Source organism: Nomascus leucogenys, chromosome 24 (genome assembly GCF_006542625.1).
Source record: "Nomascus leucogenys isolate Asia chromosome 24, Asia_NLE_v1, whole genome shotgun sequence".
Taxonomy (NCBI): domain Eukaryota; kingdom Metazoa; phylum Chordata; class Mammalia; order Primates; family Hylobatidae; genus Nomascus; species Nomascus leucogenys.
The window spans coordinates 17,052,307-17,072,796 of record NC_044404.1 but is presented as its reverse complement, the minus strand read 5'-3'; the positions used below and the strand labels follow the sequence as shown (position 1 = coordinate 17,072,796).

The window sequence follows — 20,490 nt, the reverse complement described above, 5'->3', positions numbered from 1 at the left end:
GGAGCCGCACCTGCAGCTCGTCCTTTCTCCTTAATGAGGCAGGAGGCCAGAGGAAGCTTCCTTTCAAACCACAGAGCATGTGGGAGGCCTTGCCATCTGTTTGGGGTTACCTTTGGGGAAGTGGCTCTCGGTGTGTGGTCATCGAGGAGGTCTGTGGCCCATGCTGTCTTCCCGGATAACCGTGTCTGAAATTTCCAGTCCCACATGGGTGAGAACTGACTGAACAGCTTCCCTTCTAGGCTGTGGCTCTCTTGGGAACCCACGGAGAGGGTGTAATAGGCCTGGTCCCAGTGGCAAAAAGCTTGAGAAATCACTAATTTGGGCAAGTTTATTCTAGAGCATTGGTTTACTTTTCGATTTCTCTAGTTTCACTAGATTTTTGCAACAAAAGAGGATTTTTTTCACCTAGTAACAAACCCTGTTGGTAGGATTATGGCTGTCTAGACACACAGTAAAGTGGGGTTTCAGTATTTTTTTTTTTTTTTTTGAGACAGGGTCTCTCTCTGCTGCCCAGGTTGGAGTACAGTGGCATGATCTCAGCTCACTGCAGCCTCGACCTCCTGGGCTCAAGTGATCCTCCCACCTCAGCCTTCTGAGTAGCTGGGACTACAGGTGAGCACTACCATGCCCAGCTAATTTTTCTGTTTTTTTTTGTAGAGATGGGGTTTGCCATGTTACCCAGGCTAGTCTCGAACTCCTGTGCTTCAGAGATCCACCTTGGTCTCCCAAAGTGCTGGGATTACAGGAGTGAGCCACTGTGCCTGGCCGAGTTTTAGCACTTTGTATGGTAATTATCCTGGTGCCAGGAAGGGAAGGGGCCTGAAGAAAATTTGACCAATGGGAGTCCCTCCCTGCCCTGAGCAGTGTGACGGGAGAGATGAGAAATAAGCAATATTAGCCTTGCACGGAAAAACCATCCTCCCAACAGGGAGGCCTCTAGCTCTGGCCAGTCATGTCAGACATATGCTAGCTGTCAACTCCTGAGGGCTGGGAAGGAATTACTCTTGCCGCCTCCCAGCATCCACTCGAGGGCCTTTCACATAGTAGGTACTCAAGACAAATCCGTTCACTTGAGTTTATGGAGCATTTACTCTACTGCAGGCAAGATGCTTTCACATTTACTCTTAGACTTCAACCATAATTCTGAGAGGGGAATGCTGTTAATTCCCATTTTACAGATAGGAAAATAGAGTCACAGATGTTCAACATGTCCAGAGCTAGGTAAGAAGGGATGGCTGGCTTCAGTCCTACGAAATTCTACTTTTTAAAATTTCTTTAGAGACAGGTTCTGGCTCTGTGATCCAGGCTGGAGTGCAGAGGCACGATCCTAGTTCACGGCAGCCTTTAACTCCCTGGCTCAAGCAATCCTCCCACCTCCCAAAGCGCTGGGATTATAGGCGTGAGCCACAGGGCCAGGCTGGAAGTATTATCTTGTAAATGAAGGCACATTGGGCACAGAAGTAGCATACAGGACAAAATACTGTTCCCCACACAGGTCTGCAGTTTTACTGGAAAAGCCTTTGTGACTGTTGCAATAGAACATTTGTCTCCAATTCAATGAAAGATTAAGCTGTAAATTAAACTATCAGTTGATAACATATGCCAATTTAACTCGCAGTTCAACTGCGGAGAGTGACCATCAGAGTCAACCCAGCCTCTGATGACGTTGATCTGAAGTGGCAACTCCCAAGCTACACCCTGCCTCTTATCAGTTGTTGCAGACCCATCTTTACAAGGCATTAAGTTGTTCATGAGAAGCAGGGTGTGCTTGCTCACACCTGTAATCCCAGCACTTTGGGAGGTCGAGGCAGGTGGATCGCTTGAGTTAGAGATCAGCATGCTCAACAAACATGGTGAAACCCTGTCTCTACTAAAAATACAAAAATTAGCTGGGTAACACCTGTAATCCCAGCTAGTTGGGAGGCTGAGGCAGGAGAATCGCTTGAACTTGGAAGGCAGAGTTTGCAGTGAGCCAAGATTGCACCACTGCACTCCAGCCTGGTGACAGAGCGAGACTCCAAAAAAAAAAAAAGTCATTCGTGAGAAAAACCCATCTTTCCCTACAGATCTGGAGATTAGAAGCCAAGTCAAATTATCCATGAATCCAAGGAATGTGACCTTTCCCCAGGCTGATAGAAAGCCATTAGGTCTGAGCTGGGGAACAGAAGCTATCCACAGACATGGCCCGGAGTTCAAGTTCCACTGTCTTTCAAGAAGCCAGTGCACTCCACAATCTTAGGCTTCAGCGCCGCAGGGCCGTGTACCGTGTGTCTCACTGAGATAGTCAAGAATTCCAAGATGCTGTAGTGAAGGGCACACGGCCCTGTTCTCGAAATTTCTGATGTTTGTTCCTTTTTCCTTTGTGACCTTGGCTCCTAGGTGGCAGGCAGGCAACAAATTTTGTTCATCCTTGTCCCCAGCACCTCACCTTCCACAATGCCTGAGATGAATGCTTGTTGAATCAGCCCTTTAAGCCAGAAAATGCTCATTAAGGCTCATTCTTGGTGAGTCACACGTTTTCTCAGCTGCTTGCCTCAGGATGCATGAAACCTTTGCTTTCTGGATGATCCAGAGGTTTCCAGCTACGACTTAAAAAAGCAGCCTTGGGTGAAAAGGTGAATAGGGACCACCCGAATATGCCTTAGTAGGGGAATGGTTAAATAAGGGTACACCCATGCCACAGTGCTCTTAAGCAGGAGTTCCAAAAATTTTTACATACACACACACACAGATTAAGGTAGGTCTTGGCTGGGCACGGTGGCTCACGCCTGTAATCCTAGCAATTTGGGAGGCCAAGGCGGGCGGATCACGAGGTCAGGAGATCAAGACCATCCTGGCTAACACGGTGAAACCGTCTCCACTAAAAATACAAAAAATTAGCCGGGCATGGTGGCGGGCACCTGTAGTCCCAGCTGCTCCGGAGGCTGAGGCAGGAGAATGGCATGAATCCAGGAGGCCGAGCCTGCAGTGAGCCGAGATCGCGCCACCGCACTCCAGCCTGGGCGACAGAGCGAGACTCCCTCTCAAAAAAAAAAAAAACCAAAAAAACACAAAAAACAAAAAAACACAACAAAACAACAACAAAAAGGTAGGTCTTTATTAGCACTGAAGTCCTTTCTACATTGTGAGGTAAAAATAGAGGCCGGGCGCAGTGGCTCACACCTGTAATCCCAGCACTTTGGGAGGCCGAGATGGGCGGATCACGAGTTCAGGAGATCAAGACCATCCTGGCTAACATGGTGAAACCCTGTCTCTACTAAAAATACAAAAAAATTAGCCGGGCATAGTGGCGGGCGCCTGTAGGCCCAGCTACTTGGGAGGCTGAGGCAGGAGAATGGCGTGAACCCGGAAGGCGGAATGCAGCTTTTTGTTTTGGACTCTGTCTCAAAAAAAAAAAAAAAAAAAGAGGCCGGGCGCAGTGGCTCAAGATTGTAATCCCAGCACTTTGGGAGGCCGAGGCGGGCGAATCACGAGGTCAGGAGATCGAGACCACGGTGAAACCCCGTCTCCACTAAAAATACAAAAAATTAGCCGGGCGTCGTGGTGGGCGCCTGTAGTCCCAGCTACTCGGAGAGGCTGAGGCAGGAGAATGGCGTGAATCCGGGAGGCGGAGCTTGCAGTGAGCCGAGATTGCGCCACTGCACTCCAGCCTGGGTGACAGAGTGAGACTCCGTCTCAAAAAAAAAAAAAAAAAAAAGAAAGCTGCTGGCAGACTATACGGTCCCCCTTTTTTAAAAAAATCTTTTTTGGTATGTTAAAAAAAAAAGAGACAGGGTCTCACTATGTTGGCCAGGTTGATCTTGAAGTCCTGGCCTCAAGCAATCCTCCCACCTTGGCCTCCCAAAGTGCTAGAAGCCACTGTTCCAGGCTTTTTTTCTTTTTTTTAAAGCAATGGGGTCTCACTATGTTGCCCAGGTTGGAGTGCAGTAACTATTCACAGGCGCAATCATGGCAAACCATAGCCCTGACCTCTTGGGCTCACGTGATGCTCCCGCCCCAAGCTCCTGAGTAGCTGGATTAGGGGCACACGCCACAGCTCCTGGCTCTACAGTACCTTACTTTTGAAGGGAGAAAGTTTTATATATGCTGCATAACTGTAATAACGTAGAGTGTTGAAGGAAATGTCTAAGCTGTCAACAGGGGATGAGTTTGGAGGAGCTTCCACTTTTACTTTCCCCCTTTCCCCTTTTTTGCATTGCTTTTTTGTTTTGTGGAGACAGGGTCTCACTCTGTTGCTCAGACTGGAGTGCAGCAGTGTGATCTCGGTCACCGCAACCTCCATCTCCCAGGCTCAAGTGATTCTCCTGCCTCAGCCTCCCAAGTAGCTGGGATTACAGGCATGCGCTGGCTAATTTTTGTATTTTTAGTAGAGATGGGGTTTCACCACGTTGGCCAGGCTGGTCTTCAACTCCTCACCTCAAATGATCCTCCCGCCTCAGCCTCCCAAAGTGCTGGGATTACAGGCGTGAGCCACCACGCCTGGCTGTGCAGTGAGCACGCCAGCCAAGGCAGCAGTGCTGTGGAGTTGATGTTTGCAGTGAGAGGCCCCACAAGTTCATTTGTGGAACTAACTGGATTCACAACTGACCAGGGTCATTGCTCTGTGCTGGAGGAATCTCAAACCTGGCCTCACCGACGTATCCAAAGACTTACCAAGATTTGGTTTTCAGTAATTCTGGTACTGAAAGCTATAGAAACTGGGATGATACAGAACACTAACACTGAGTGTTAAGAATAAGTGCCAGGCATTCTTATACCAGATGAATGAAGTAGGCACAATTATGGATCCCATCTTACAGATGGGCGAATGGAGCAGCAAAGAGGTGAACGAACTTGTCCAAGGTTGTCTAGCTGGTGAGCGGCAAAGCTGGGAACAAGCTGCAGGCCCTGCCTGATGTCAGTTCCAGGGCTCATCACTTCCTTCCAGCTAGGGTACCTCCACCCCCGCTCAGCTCTGAAGCCCTGTCCATCTCTCCAAGGACAAGGACTCCTGGCACCTTCACATTCCCCTGCAGCAAGCAAAGGAACAGGTTCTTTTTTTTGTTGTTGTTAATAAAGTAGAATAACATTTATTTCTTAAAATTTTTATTATACATGCTGTATTCATGGAAAACCAAGATCTTTAAAGGAACTCAAATTAGATATAAATTATGTTCAGCTCTGAGCTGGTTATAAATCATGTTTAGCATGGAAACAGTTAAACTGAAGCTTTCTTCTCCTTATAGGTTGCCATCATTTTCTTGATCTCCGCAATAGCTTTCCCTGGATTCAGACCCTTGAAAAAGAGAAGAGAATCAATAACAAATGATAACTGAAACTGAAAGGGAAAACCCACGATCTTGGGTGAAACTACTTCCTCAGCTGGTTCAGCGCCCAAGCAAGGTGAATGCAAATCAAGTCCCTCAAAACCACAGGGGTTGGGCTAAGGGCTCTCTTCCGTCTACCTTTTTTAACATTTGAAGATGGTCAGCTCCCTCTGGCAAGAGCTCTGCCACGTTGAATTCCTTCTTGTGTGGTTCACTCTAACAGGTAAACAGGCCCAGGGCAGAGCTGCACTCTCTGACTGCTCAAAGACACTCAGGATAGTGTCTATTCTAGGACTACAGGCCAATGTCAAAATCAGCCAGACATCTCTACATCTTTTACATCATCATTATTAAATAGGCAGCAGCAGAAATCAGGATATACAAGCTCTCAAAAGTATGTGGAAGAAACTACCCTCTCTATTAACCCTTTATAAAACCATGATGATTTCAACTGGCCAATACCATTGGTATTAGCTGCAGTTTGCCCCTACAGCTGTTAACATCTGCTTTGCAGGAGGCACAATCATTAAACCCACTGAATGCCAGCTTCATTGAAGTAGAAAGGGAAACAAGCAAGTACTTGGTAAAATAAGACAAGGACTCATCTGACGTTAGTGAAGGTTCCCCTCATTTTAGAAGGATAAGTCTACCCCCCTAAAAAAGTGTTGTGGAAAGAAAGAAGAAAAGGAAAGAAAGAAAAGAGATCTTGAGAGAAGAAGAGAAAGAAAAGATATATATATTTTTGACAGGGTCTTGCTCTGTCATCCAGGCTGAAGTGTGATCATAGTTCATTGTGGCCTGGAACACCTGGCTCAAGTGATCCTCCAGCCTCAGCCTCCCAAGTAACTGAAACTACTAATTAGCCACCACACCTGGCTAATTAAAAAAATTTTTTTTTGTACAGATGGGATCTCACTATGTTGTCCAGGCTGGTCAAAAAGACACTCTTCATATACCAACATGGGATAATCTCCAAAATATAGTGGGTGAAAAAATACAGATAAATGTGATATAAAAAAGACAGAAGAGGACACATATGCATTTGTGTGCAGCATAAAACACCTCTGAAGTTCACACAAGAATCTGACTTCTAGGGAGGTGGCTGGGTGGAGTGGGAGGGAGACTTTTCACTGTATATCCTTCTGAATCTGGACCCACCTGTGTATTTCCGTTCCCCACAGGGTCAGTAAGGGTGTTTAGACTTAGAAGGTTGGCACATACCCAATCCGTGCAGGAAGAAAGAGCACTGGATGGGGAGGCAGACGGCCTAACTCTAGTCCTACCTTCCCACTGACCTGACAGTGATCTTGGGCGAGTCATTCCCCTCCCCACCTGGGGCTCAATTTCCCCATCTGTACAAGGGGATTAAACTTGATGGTTTTCAAGTCCTTTCCAGTTTCATGATCGGCTTATCTCTATGTCTCAGTCCCAATTTCCAGCCCTGTTTTACAGAAGGGAGGGCAAGGCACAGAGAACCTGTCCTTGGCTGTCTCAGTTGTCTGCTGCACTCATCCCCTCCATGCACAGGTTTGTGACCAGGAGTACACCTTAGAGTCACTCGCAGAGCTTCTGAAGAAACAACACAGCCAGGCCCCACCACTGAAGATGCTATCTCTGTCTCAAACAAGCCCAGTACTCATGTTATTTTAAAAAATAACATAAGGTGACATTTATTGAGTACTTACTATATGCCAGGCACTGTTCCAAGCACTTTTATAGCATAACTTGCCTCAGAGGTCAGTAGCTACTCACAGGCACAATCATGGTAAACCACAGTCCTGGGGACAGGACCCAGATGGAAGCCCAGGCAATAGGGTGCTGAAGCCTGTGGGCTCCCCCAGCGAGGCCACTGGAAACACAGAGGGTTTCCAGGCAAAAAATAAGTGAATTCTACAGCTTGGATTTCGTGTTTTCAAATACACAGTGTAATCTTTTTTTACGGCCAACTGGCCACCCTACAGTTTTCCACCTTGCCACCCACTGACTCACTGCAACTTTTAAGTGAAATCACCCATAGTCTTTGCTCAGAGGGCAGCCGTGTTCTGAACCACACAGCCCTAGCCCTTCCCTGCCCACTGGGCAAGGCTGACTGGACCAGGGCTGACACCTGCTATGGTTTGAATGTGTCCCTGAAAGCTCATGTGTTGAAAACCTAATCCCCAATCCAACAGTATTGAGAGGTGGGACCTTTAAGAAGTGTTTAGGTTATGAAGGCTCTGCCCTCACAAATGGATTGCCATTATCATAGGAGTAAGTTCCTGATAAAAGGATGAGTTTGGATTAGTCAGGTGTGGTGGTGTGTGCCTGTAGTCCCACCTACTCAGGAGGTAGGAGGATCACTTAAGGTCAGCAGTTCCAGGCTGCAGCGAGCTATGATTTCGCCACTGCACCCCAGCTTGGGCAACTGAGTGAAACGCTGTCTTTTAAAAAAAAAAAACAGATGAGAAGGGCCGGGCACAGTGGCTCACGCCTGTAATCCCGGCACTTTGGGAGGCCAAGGTGGGCGGATCACCTGAGGTCGGGAGTTCGAGACCAGCCTGACCAACATAGAGAAACCCTATCTCTACTAAAAATACAAAATTAGCCGGGTGTGAGTGGTGCATGCCTGTAACCCCAGCTACGCGGGAGGCTAAGGCAGGAGAATCGCTTGAACTCGGGAGGCGGAGGTTGTGGTGAGCTGAGATCGATCGTGCCATTGCACTCCAGCCTGGGCAACAAGAGCAAAACCCTGTCTCAAAAAAAAAAAAAAAAAGGATGAGCTTGGGCTCCCTTTCTCTTGCCCTTCTGCCTTTTGCCATGGGGTCATACAGCATGAAGGTTCTTATTAGATGCCAGCACCAGCCTCTAGAGCTGTGCGTCAAATAAACTTCTTTATAAAATTACCCAGTCTGAAATTCTGTGATAGTACCACAAAACAGACTGAGACAGAACCTGGCCAAAGGGCAGCCAGTCTGTAGCCAGCTGCGGCCTCTGATGTGCAGGCATGAGAAGGTGAGCTGGGCCAATGCGACACCCTCTCAGGAACCTGTGCTGAGAAGTGCTGGGAGGTAGGTGGGTGGCTGAAGCTGGAAGTGTGCTGGGACGCAAAATCCAGGCCAGAGTGAGCCAAAAGCAGCAGCAAATGCAGGCAGGAAGAGGAACGAAAGCCAGAGCTTTGAGTCGAAAAAACCTCCACAGAGCTGAAGGAAAGAACAGGCTGCTAGAGAGCAGAGCAGATTAGCAGCTGACATCGCGAGAAAGATGGAGAAGAAATGAAGTCCTCACAGCTGCCCACGTTCCGACGGCTTTCGGTTTCTGTTTCCTAGGAAGGTTGAACGCAGGTACCTGCTCATGGGTTCCTGTGCATCCTTAACTCCCACAATGTACCTGTGTAGCCTACAAATAAAGCCTGCTCCTGAGGTGGCCCGAGTCAGTCTACTCCTTGCAACTAAGAGCCAAACTAGCCCCTAGGCTCACACTGAAAGGACAGGCATATGCTGGTCCCTTTCCTTCTCAAATGACTAGGGTTGCTCTCTGCCAATCACCTCTTTGTGAGCACATGCTACTTCTGGCGTGTCAGCTCTGAGGCAGAGCTGAGGGTCACCAGCCCCATGTACCTTAGGACAGGTCCTTGTGCAGTTCATGATGGTGTGGCAGCGGTATAGAGAGAATGGGTCCTGCAGCTTGGCCAGGCGCTCCTCTGTGAAGTCGTCTCTGGAGTCAATCATCCAGCGATAGGCCTGGAAAACCAGGGACTGATTAGCTGAGCTGCCAATCAACAGGCCAGAGCGGCACCCTGGCTCAACTCAAAGCTCTGGGAGTGCAGAGGAAAGGGAATTCACTCAGCTTAGATGCCTCATCTCCACACTCTTTAATTCTTGTCCATCTTTCAAGGAAAGGTTCCCAACACTTGTAGCTTCACTTGATTAATGGTGCCTGCAAACCTTTGATCCATACTGCACCTGGTACCCAGGTGCTTAATTATACACACTGGGTATCATCTCCTAATTACTTCATGTTGCTCAATAGCTTCCTACCCAGCTTATAATTTGATGAAGGCAGGGACTGTATCATATAAGTCTCTTATCTGTCTTCATGGCACTACCCATGCTGGACTTGCTGTCTCTGAGTAAAGGAATGATTTAACAGGCCTGTCTACTGATAGTATTTGTCCCACTTAATGATTCTTTGAATTCACACAGCCCTCTCAGCAGCCTGAGATCAGCAGGCTGAAACGAATTAATCACATGACCATAGGCCTGCTCTAGCAGTTACTTAGAGGACCTCTACATCCCCAACTCAGAGCAGCTGGTAAAAGTGACAAGTATGAGTGTACTTCATTATTCAATCTTTACGTGGCTGGGAATCAATATTGCTCATGTGGTCACACAAACCTGCAACTTCTCTTTTTGTGGGGAAAATGAGAAACAGAAGTTGGTTTTTGAGTTGCTTAGAGTCTATGAAAAGCACATATCCAAAAAAGCACAAGCTTTCTGGGAACAAAGACAGTGACTTTCTTTGCAGTGAACACCAATACTATTTTCTTTCTAAGCAACCCCTAAATCCAGGCTTTCATTAGCTGGGAAACAGCTTCCAATCTCATAGCTAGGCAGCTGCCCTTCAAAGACATTGCTTTAAACCCTGCTTGCTCACTACAAATCTTATGTTACAAATCCTATGAGAGGGACGGCGCGGGGGGCGGGGGGGGGAGCCTCTGACCACCAGGCAAACGGAAATACATTTTAAACATCTGCAAGGCATGGTTTGCTCCCCCTTGGGGTGACCCTCATTGCAGTGAAACAAAGGCAATTTGCAGACAAGGCCCCAGATTTACCGAAAACAAGTGAATACAACGCAACCAATTACCCTGTTTGGACTGGATGGCAATGAAGGAAACCAGGCCCCTCAGAATGGCTGGCTTACAGCAGTCTATTGTCCTCTTGGACTTCTGGATGCTTGAGTTTCAATTTCTCTTAAAGCAATTAAGGAGCACCTCACCTGCATAAGAACTGCAGGCCCCAGATATTTGTCTCCGTTCCACCAGTAGCTGGGGCAGCTGGTGCTACAGCAGGCACAGAGAATGCACTCGTAGAGCCCGTCCTGTATGGGGAGAAAGGAGAGGCAGGAGCTTGTGAAAGGAGAGACTCTGCTATGTCTTCAGCTGATTAAATGTGACCTTTGGGGTCAGTGCATGAACAAAGTGCCTACTTGCATGTGAATTTTCTTAGCAAAATCCAAGGGGTGATTTGCAGATATTTAGCAGATTAATAAAGATCTTGTGATCTTTATTACAGTGAAATGTAAACATCTGCCCATGGTTCTTAAATCCACATATAGTGCACTTTCCCTTTAATAAACAAGAACCTCTCACTTGTCTAAAAAAGAAATAGAAAACAAGAGCACAAAAACAACTCCCATAAATTCCAGCTTCCTGGAATGTGGTCAAGAGGGGAGAGATTCAAAAGCCTGGGGGCTAAAGCAGCAGGAGTCTGTAGCTGCTTCTGCCCTGGGCTCAGCAGAAGGGCCCTCAGGTTTTCACTGGGAACATCAACATCGTCCCCAGTGACTGCCACTGCCAATCCTGACGGAGGCCCTGCGCCTTACACGCTTTCCTTAACTGATCATCACAGTAATCCTGTGAGGTGACTCCAGCAAGTTCCACTTACAGGTAAGGAACCAAGGCGCGGAGAGTTAGGCCACGTGCCCAGGGATGTGCCACTATAGGCAGCAGAACCAGGATGTGGCCCCGGCAGTTGGCTCTGGCTTCCTGCACTTTCACACCTGCCACACTGGTCAATCTGCCCAACAAGTCCGAAACACAAACCGGACTTTCTGAGTTTGGAAACAACAGAAATGGATTAAAAACAGCAAAACGAAAGGGGCCCACTGACACCTGAAGTGACAGTTGAGAACAGATGAGACAGAACCGATGGTTGTGACTGAACCATGAGTCTTCAACCAAATCTATGTTATGTCCAGACGGCTGGTGGGAGTGTCAACTGGCGGCACTGGTCTAGAAGGCATAAGGTCACAGGATTAAGAGCCTTAAGAATAGTCATATTCTTTAACCCACTCCTAGAAAAATCTGTAATAAGAAATTAGAATGTTTTGGGCAGAACTTGAAGGATAAAGATGTTCATCTAGCCTTATTTCTAACAGTAAAAAATTGGAAACAATTTCATTGTCCAGCAATAGTGAAATGGTTTTATGGCGCATGGTGCATACATCTGAAGCAGTAGAAAGCAAAGTGTAAGTTAATGCTTATGAAGAATTTTAAGAACATGAAGAAAATGCTCACAACAACATAAGTGAAAAAAGCAGGATATAAAAGCATATTTACATTTTGATCCCAGCTACATAAAAATATAATGTAATAGGCAAAAAACAAAGGAAACTATAAATATTAACAGAGATTATGTTTTGGTGGTGGAATTATAAATTCTTTTTTTTTTTTTTGAGACAGGGTCTTGCTGTGTGCCCCTGGCTGGAGTGCAGTGGCACAATCACAGTTCACTGCAGCCTGGAACTCTTGTGCTCAAGCAATCCTCCCATCTCAGCCTCTTGAGTAGTTGGGACTATAGGTGCACACCACCATGCCTGGCTAAGTTTTAAAGTTTTTGTAGAGACAGGGTCACCCTATGTTCCCCAGGCTGAAAATTATAGCTTATTTAAAAAATGATGGAGCCTCTCTGAACCTATTTTGGTTTGGGGGCTGCCCAGTCAAAAATAAATACATACGTAAATTTCTCCACATTTTCCAATTATGTATTAAGTTCAGCATACTAATTTAAGGCAGCCAAAAAATGTTAAATGTTTGGTATGTAAATGAGTAAATGAGTAAATTTCTATTACAGGTTGGGCATCTCAAATCTGAAAATCTGAAATCCAAAATGTTCCAAAATCTGAAACTTTTTGAGCACCAATATGCTGCCCAAAGGAAATGTTCACTGGAGCATGGATTTCAGATTTCGGATTTGGGGTGCTCAACTAGTAAGTGTAAGGCAAATATTCCAAAATCTGAAAACATCTGAAACCCCAAACACTGAAACCCAAGCATTTAGGATAAGGAATACTCAACTTGTATCTAGAAAACCAAACATGCTCGGGGGAACTCTTCAATCCCTATTAATACCACATCAAGGAGATGTTCACTAGGTACGCACCAGCCTTGCCTAGGAATGCAAGAGGACTCGTTGGGCCAGAGGACCCGGTTCAGCCTGGACTCTGGGATGCACGAGACTCTGGGAGGTAGAAACTGAGGAGCAGAGCTGCAGTCTGAGAAGAGCAGCTCTGAAGTCTCGTCCCAGGCTTACTCTGACTTGCAGGCCACTGTGCTGACCCTCACTATCTTGATGGTGACAGACTGGGCACACTTACTAGGACTCCCTTTTCTTTTTTTTTTTTTGAGACGGAGTCTTGCTCTGTTGCCCAGGCTGAAGTGCAGTGGCACAGTCTTGGCTCACTGAGGCTCACCTCCCAGGCTCAAGAGATTCTCCTGCCTTGGCCTCCTGAGTAGCTGGAATTATAGGTGTGAGCCACCATACTCAGCTAATTTTTGTATTTTCAGTAAAGATGGGGTTTTATCACGTTGGCCAGGCTGGTCTCGAACTCCTGACCTCAAGTGATCTGCCCACCTTGGTCTCCCTAAGTGCTGGGATTACAGATGAGCCACTGCACCTGGCCGGACTCCCCTTTCTTAACGTTTTATGGGCAACAGGAGAGGATGCTAAATATTTACCAAGTCTTTTTTTTTTTTTTTTTTTTTTTTTGAGACAGAGTCTCACTCTGTCGCCCAGGCTGGAATGCAGTGGCGTGATCTCTGCTCACTGCAAGCTCCGCCTCCCGGGTTCACGCCATTCTCCTGCCTCAGCCTCCCGAGTAGCTGGGACTACAGGCGCCCGCCACCGCGCCCGGCTAATTTTTTGTATTTTTAATAGAGACGGGGTTTCACTGTGCTAGCCAGGATGGTCTCGATCTCCTGACCTCGTGATCCACCCGCCTTGGCCTCCCAAAGTGCTGGGATTACAGGCGTGAGCCACCGCACCCGGCCTTACCAAGTCTTAAAAGGTAGAATTCATTTATTCATTCATACAACTGATACTTTTCTTTTCTTTTTTTTTTTTTTTTTTTTTAGACGGATTCTCCCTCTGTCACCCAGGCTGGAGTGCAGTGGCGCGATATCGGCTCACTGCAAGCTCCACCTCCCGAGTTCACGCCATTCTTCTGCCTCAGCCTCCCCAGTAGCTGGGACTACAGGCACCCGCCACCACGCCCGGCTAATTTTTTTTGTATTTTTAGTAGAGACAGGGTTTCACTGTGTTAGCCAGGATGGTCTCGATCTCCTGACCTCATGATCCGCCTGCCTCAGCCTCCCAAAGTGCTGGGATTACAGGCGTGAGCCACCGTGCCCGGCGATACTTTTCATATATTCATATATATATGTATATGTTTTAGAGACAAAGTCTCGCTATGTTGCCCAGGTTGGCCTCAAACTCTCAAACTCTCAAACTCCTGGGCTCAGGTGATCCTCCTACCTCAGCCTCCTGAGTAGCTGGGACTATCAGCATGCGCCCCTGCATCTGGCCTTTTTAAAAATCTATATATATTTTTACAGTATTTACATAACTAATATTTATTGATAAAATAATATGCGCCAGGGCCTAGGGATCCAGAAAGGAAGAAGACACAGCCATTGCCCTTAGCCCTGTGCAGGTCTGCAGGTGGGGCTCTGTCTCCATTTGGTCCCCTTTCTACCTCATGTCCACAAGTATGCAGGGAGTATGCAAATCAGAGAAGACTTCTTCGCAGAGGAGTAAAAGTAGTGTAAAAGAAAGACTGAAAACTTGATAATGATGCCTCTGCTTTAAGATTTTATAGCTTGTACACAGGAATGGCAACTCCCAGAGAGTGAGCAGGCCAGGAATAATCCCACCCCACAGATCACCAGAAGTATGGTGTCAGGAAAGAACATCGATGACTGTTTTGCCATTAACATTTCCCTCCCATTTGTAGAGCAGGATGGTGGTAGTTACAACTGGCCAGCATATGTGTTTCATTTTGCCCCCAGTGAGGGAACAGTTCTGACTTAGTGGTCACCTTTTAAAGCCCAGGCAATTTACATACTGGTTTATTTGAAAAAGATGGACTAGCAACACAGCAATCACCCGCCCCTGCAGGCGGGGCACAGGGCTCTAGCTCCTTGGTCCACTCTGGGGCATTCATGGGTTCACACTACTCCCCCGGCCCTAAGAGTATGAGTGCCCCACCCTCGTGCCAGTTCCTCTCCAGAATACACTAAATGGCTTGCATCAGCTTATGTTCCCTGCCAAGCCACACTCCTGGCAAACATCTTTGCAATAAATTCTTCAGATCGAAACAATAAATAGGGACTAATGACCAGTTTCTCACGCTCTTCTATGGACTGCAGATACTGCTGCTTGCCTTCCTGAGATTCATCCTTCTTCTTCAAATAAGGCTCAATGGATTTGTACTGTGCATAGAAGTTGCTCAAATCCTGTGGTTAAGAGGAAGAAGAAGAAGAAAAAAAGGATCAGATTCCATCATCACCTCAGCTTTATTTACCCCATTTCTTGGACACTGGCTACTCGTCCACTCTATGCCAGGCAGAAGCCAGACTCTCTTCCTTTGTCATGAATATATGCAAAGATTACAAAGGAAAAATGGTCACAATGTTAAGCATGGTTAGGAAACCTCTCCCTCACCTACCTGGGAAACCTGCCAATCCCACAGTCCTTTCTGCCCTTGAAAACACCACGTCAGCAAAGGTGGTCAAATATAAGGAGGCAGAAATTAAAGTAGAACTCATAAACAGCTGTTGCTTTCCCAACTGGTATTTTCCACATGATTTCTTTGTAGTTATGGCCAAATTATTCATTTCTGGGAATGTTCCAACTCTAAAATTCTGTGCCCCATTATTCTCAAACAAACCTCACCAAATGAGCTGCTGGAGGATTTTCTAGGCGTTTATCTTCTGCCATTCAAATTCTTTAATTAAACTCTGGCCACACTGTCTCAGATCTGGGGATTTTCCTAATCTCTCAGTGACACTGTGGTCCTCCTCTTGCCATAATAGAGGAAACAGTCCCATCTATTTACTATCTGACTAGAAGAGGAGCCTTAAATACTCAAACAAATCCTGCCCTGAAAAACTAATAGCATAACACACATAGCACCGCCCCCTATGCAAACAAAAACAAAAACAAAACCAGAGAGATCCAGAAACTCACGGGAACAAGATCCTTTATCACATACATGTGTGGAAGAGGGTAGATTTTTGAGACCTTATTGAGGTTGGTGTCAATCTTTCGGGTGCAAGCTAGAGTGTTGCCTCCATTGATGTTCATTGCACAAGAGCCACAGATGCCTGAAAGAGACACACATTTAACACATCCTCACCCATATCCGGAATCAGTCCTGCCCCAAATACTTTCTTCTGGATCCTCCTTGCTGTGCCATCAGGGGCAGCACTGACATGGAACATGCCTCTGACAGAGGTGCCTGTGGCCTTTTCTCCCTTCCCTCCTTCTTCCTGCCTCGAATGTGGTTCTAATGGCTTGAGTTCCAAAAACCACTCTATGACCATGTGGCAACCTTGAGGTTAGAAGCCACATGCCAAGGATGGCACTGGAAGAGGCCAGGGGCCTGGGCGCTGCTGGCACCATAGAGTTTCCACAGCACTTCTAGCTCCATGTGTCACGTGTTTTGAGAGAAAAATCAGCCTGTTTTTTTGTTTGTTTGTTTTTGTTTTGAAGAAACGGTCTCACTCTGTCACCCAGGCTGGAGTGCAGTGGTGCAATCACAGCTCACTGCAGCCCTCAACCCCTGAGCTCAAGTGATCCTCCCACCTCAGCCTCCCAAGTAGCTGGGACTACAGAAGTAGCCCACCACACCCAGCTAATTTTCTGGTATTTTTTGTAGAGACAGGGTTTTGTTATGTTGCCCAGGCTGGGCTTGAACTGCTGGACTCAAGCAATCTGCCTGTCTTGGCCTCCTGAAGCACTGGGATTACAGGTGTGGGCCACCACACACCCGTCAAGCCTATTTTTCTTTTTCTTTGAGATTTGAGTTTTGCTCTTGTTGCCCAGGCTGGAGTGCAATGCCCCGATCTTGGCTCACCGCAACCTCCGCCTCCCCAGTTCAAGTGATTCTCCTGCCTCAGCCTCCCGAGTAGGGGTGGGTGTGGTGGCTCACGCCTGGAAGCCTAGGTTTTTTAAAGCCACTGTTATTTGAACACAAATCTAACAGATACAATATCCAAAAGTAAAGTAAATCAACATTGTCTTGGTCATCTTAAGGTTGAGGTGACCTGGATACAGACTATCAAGAGACAGCACTTCTTTTTTTTTCTTGGCTGAGTCTTGCTCTGTCACCCAGGCTGAAGTGCAGTGGTGGAGTCACAGCTCACTGTAGCTCACTTTAGCCTCAAACTTCTGGGCTCAAGAGATCCTCCCACCACAGCCTCCTGAGTAGCTGGGACTACGGGCACATGCCGCCATGCCCGGCGAATTCAAAAAAAGTTTTTGTAGGTTGGTGAAGTGGCTCACACCTGGAATCCCAGCACTTTGGGAGGCTGAGGTGGGCAGATCACTTGAGGTCAGGAGTTCGAGACCAGCTTGGCCAACATGGTACAACCCTGTCTCCACTAAAAATATAAGTCGTGGCGGGGGCCTCTAATCCTAGCTACTCGGGAGGGTGAGGCGGGAGAATCATTCGAACTGAGGAGGAGAAGGTTGCAGTGAGCAGAGATTGTGCCACTGCACTCCAGCCTGGGTGACAGAGCAAGACTCCATCTCAAAAAAAAAGAAAAAAATAATTTTTTTTTGTAGAGCAGGGGTCTCACTATATTGCCCAGGCTGGTCTCTAACTCACAGCCTCAAGTAATCCTTCTGCCTTTGCCTCACACTGTGTTGGGATTACAGGCCTGAGCCACCACACTTGACAGAGGTAAGGCTTCTTCTATTGTCTTCAAAAAATAAGCAGCATAGTATCCTGGGGCTATGAAACCTACAAAAGCTGACTCAGCATGGACTTTCCAAAGAGGAGAAGAATGAACTAATGTGAAACTGAGGCAAAGCAAAGCAAACTAAACAAAAAACTTGCTGACCCAGGACCCTGACATGAGAATTTTCTTAGCCTGGACCTACTTCCTGTATATGGAAATTTCCTGGGTATTTTGGAATTTAAAAATGATTGGGTACTTTAAACCTCTAGTGACAATCCTCTGAAGCTGTTTTTTGAAGATCATTAGGTCAGAGAAACCTGATTGTTTGAGAAAGTTGCACTGGTTATCTTTCTTTTTTTTTTTTTTTTTTAAGATGGAGTCTCGCTCTGTCGCCCAGGCTGGAGTGCAGTGGCATGATCTCGGCTTACTGCAACCTCTGCCTCCCGGCTTCAAGTGATTCTCCTGCCTCAGCCTCCTGAGTAGCTGGGATTATAGGCACCTGCCACCACACCTGGCTCATTTTTGTATTTTTAGTAGAGACGGGGTTTTACCATGTTGGTCAGGCTGGTCTTGAACTCTAACCTTGTGATCTGCCCGCCTCGGTCTCCCAATGCCTGCCTTCACCTTGTTTTTTTTTTTTTTTTAATGGAAAGGGAGTCTATGTTTCCCAGGCTGGTCTCAAACTCCTAGCCTCAAGCTAGCCTACCACCTAGACCTCCCAAAGTACTGGGATCACAGGCGTGAGCCACTGCGCCAGTCAGTTATCACTTTCATAAGACTAGAAAAGACAGTAAGATTCTCTCCTTCTCCTGTAAATCTTAGAAAGAGTGTAAGGGAACCCAAAGATGTGTCTTAAGCAAATACTCCTAGAGTTCCCCCAAGAGACTGGATATAAATTATCAATACATTTATGTATACCTGGCATCCAACTAGAGCAGTTTGCTTTTACAAGAAATGGCATAAAAATTAAAAAAAAAAATCCAATGACCTTTCTCTCAAAAAGGCTTCCTGGGAATTCTCTTACAAGATGGGAATTAAAAAAAAATAAGAGGGGGGAGGGGGGAGGGACAGCATTAGGAGATATACCTAATGCTAAATGACGAGTTAATGGGTGCAGGAAATCAACATGGCACATGGATACATATGTAACAAACCTGCACATTGTGCACATGTACCCTAAAACCTAAAGTATAATAAAACAAACAAACAAAAAAAAAAAAAATAAGAAAAACAAGATGGGAATAAAAAGGAGTAGCAATTGATACAATTCTGCTTTATTTTTTTTAGTCCAGATGGGTCACACCTTATGTTCTTGGCTCTGAAAGAGTCCTACAGGGAAAGGTTACTGAAAAGCATCTACCTTTCCTGTGTTGCCAGGACTTAATGGGGAACGCTGCTGTTTAACTGCCGCACAATGTTCCCTGAATAGCAGGACTCAGCCGAACTATCATAATATCCATCAGCATTTGCAACGCTAAATAAGATTAGCTGAATCAAAACAGATGTCTTAAAAGACTTGAAACGCTTGAAACGTACAGCTGAACAGATAAAAAGCAATAGGCCGGTATCAATACTGCCTTTTCCTTTTTTTTTTAAGTTTTTTTTTTAGAAAAAAGCTCAGTGTCCTCACAGAACCAAGCTACTCTCTGCTTTTGTTTTATCCCAGGTGTTCCAGGCCAAGTCAGTGCCTGAGAGAGCAGATCTGGAGTCTGGAGTCTGACAGCTTTGGCTGATTCCTGGCTCTCAAGTCACTCTCTCTGTGTCCTTGTGAAAGTCCGTTACCCTCTCTGGGCCTCACCTTTAAATTGAAGGTAGATAATAAGCACAGTCATCTACCTCATGTCCAGTGCACAGAACAGAGCCGGGCACACAGTCTGGCTCCACGGACATCAGGCCAGTCGGTCTTCACTGCACCCCGTGCAATTTTTGCTACACCTGAGAACCACCTGAATCAACTTTCTTTAAAGTATCTCTTGAGTTTTCTTTAACTTGTTTTGCTTAAATTCACATTAAAAAACCACTTATATCCCTATTATACCATCATTAGTAATTATGTTTTTCTTTTTTTTGAGACTGTCTCACTCTATTGCCCAGGCTGGAGTGCAGTGGCGTGATCTTGGCTCACTGCAAACTCCACCTCCCGGGTTCCTGCCTCAGCCTCCCGACTACCCGGGATTACAGGCACCTGCTATCACGCCCGGCTAATTTTTTTATTTTTAGTAGAGACAAGGTTTCACCATGTTGGCCAGGTTGGTCTCGAACTCCTGACCCCAGGTGATCCACCCGCCTCGGCCTCCCAAAATGCTGGGATTACAGGTGTGAGCCACCGCAACCAGCAGTAATTATATTTTTCTAATACAGAAAATGAATACATTGCTATTGATGTAGAAAATGTTAGTCTGCACACTGCTTCAAATGGGCTCATGTGGCACCAGCAGCACAAGTAACCACATGCTGAGGGAGACACTGTACCAACAAATCCAGAACACAGCTACCAAGGACATGTCATACTGGGAGCTGAGGGAGACTCGCACATCTCCCCTGCTGGACAAGCACAAGTGCCAGACAGAAACTCTCCACTGCTCCCTTAATAAAAGAGCTCAGCAGCACAGAAGGTGCCAGCCAGCAGGTCCTAGCTAGGCCTTGAGGTGTGGAGCAGCTCACAGGGACCGCCAGATGCAGTAACCACAGGATAGAATGCTCCTGAAGGAAAGTAAACTCAGAAACCAGAACTTGCACCATGGTTAGAATTTTGGATGCATTTACCCAAGAAAAGGAATTAGATTGCACAGCAAGTTCACCTAGCAGAGAGCTGCAGCTGTTTTCCAGATGTCTCTATCAGCTTTGGCCAGCCCAAGCCTCTTTGGAAGACCACAAGTATCTGGAGCCCAACAGGATGAAATGCTCACCTTCTCTGCATGATCTTCGGAAGGTCAAAGTAGAGTCAACTTCATTCTTAATTTTGATTAAAGCATCCAATACCATGGGGCCACATCTAACAAAGAAAAACATCCAGTGGTATTTATGTAAAGTTCAACCTCCCTACACTTTATCATAATATAATCGGAAACACCTGGATATATTAGCTTATCCATTTGGCCTTCTCAGGTCACCTTCGGAATTTGTTCTGTAGTTTTGTTTTTGCAGATTCTTACACATTGTAAGTACTGCACAGTTCTATTTTGATGATCACAGTGTAAACACATTTCTAGGAAATGGAAAGCTACAGTAGTAGTAGACAAG

The 20,490-nt window shown here is 46.3% G+C and overlaps 1 protein-coding gene across 1 annotated transcript in view; it reads right to left on the bottom strand.

Annotated features, from left to right (window-relative positions):
- Positions 1-5,046: 5,046 nt before the first annotated feature.
- SDHB (succinate dehydrogenase complex iron sulfur subunit B) overlaps positions 5,047-20,490 on the bottom strand; it is a 37,101-nt gene continuing 21,657 nt past the window's right edge. The window contains exons 3-8 of the mRNA XM_004093245.3: positions 20,157-20,242; positions 15,533-15,669; positions 14,683-14,799; positions 10,284-10,385; positions 8,903-9,025; positions 5,047-5,275 (exon numbers count right to left, since the gene is read on the bottom strand). Coding sequence (XP_004093293.2) covers positions 5,198-5,275; positions 8,903-9,025; positions 10,284-10,385; positions 14,683-14,799; positions 15,533-15,669; positions 20,157-20,242 — 643 coding nt within the window. The 3' untranslated portion in view covers positions 5,047-5,197. The remainder of the gene's footprint in view (positions 5,276-8,902; positions 9,026-10,283; positions 10,386-14,682; positions 14,800-15,532; positions 15,670-20,156; positions 20,243-20,490) is intronic.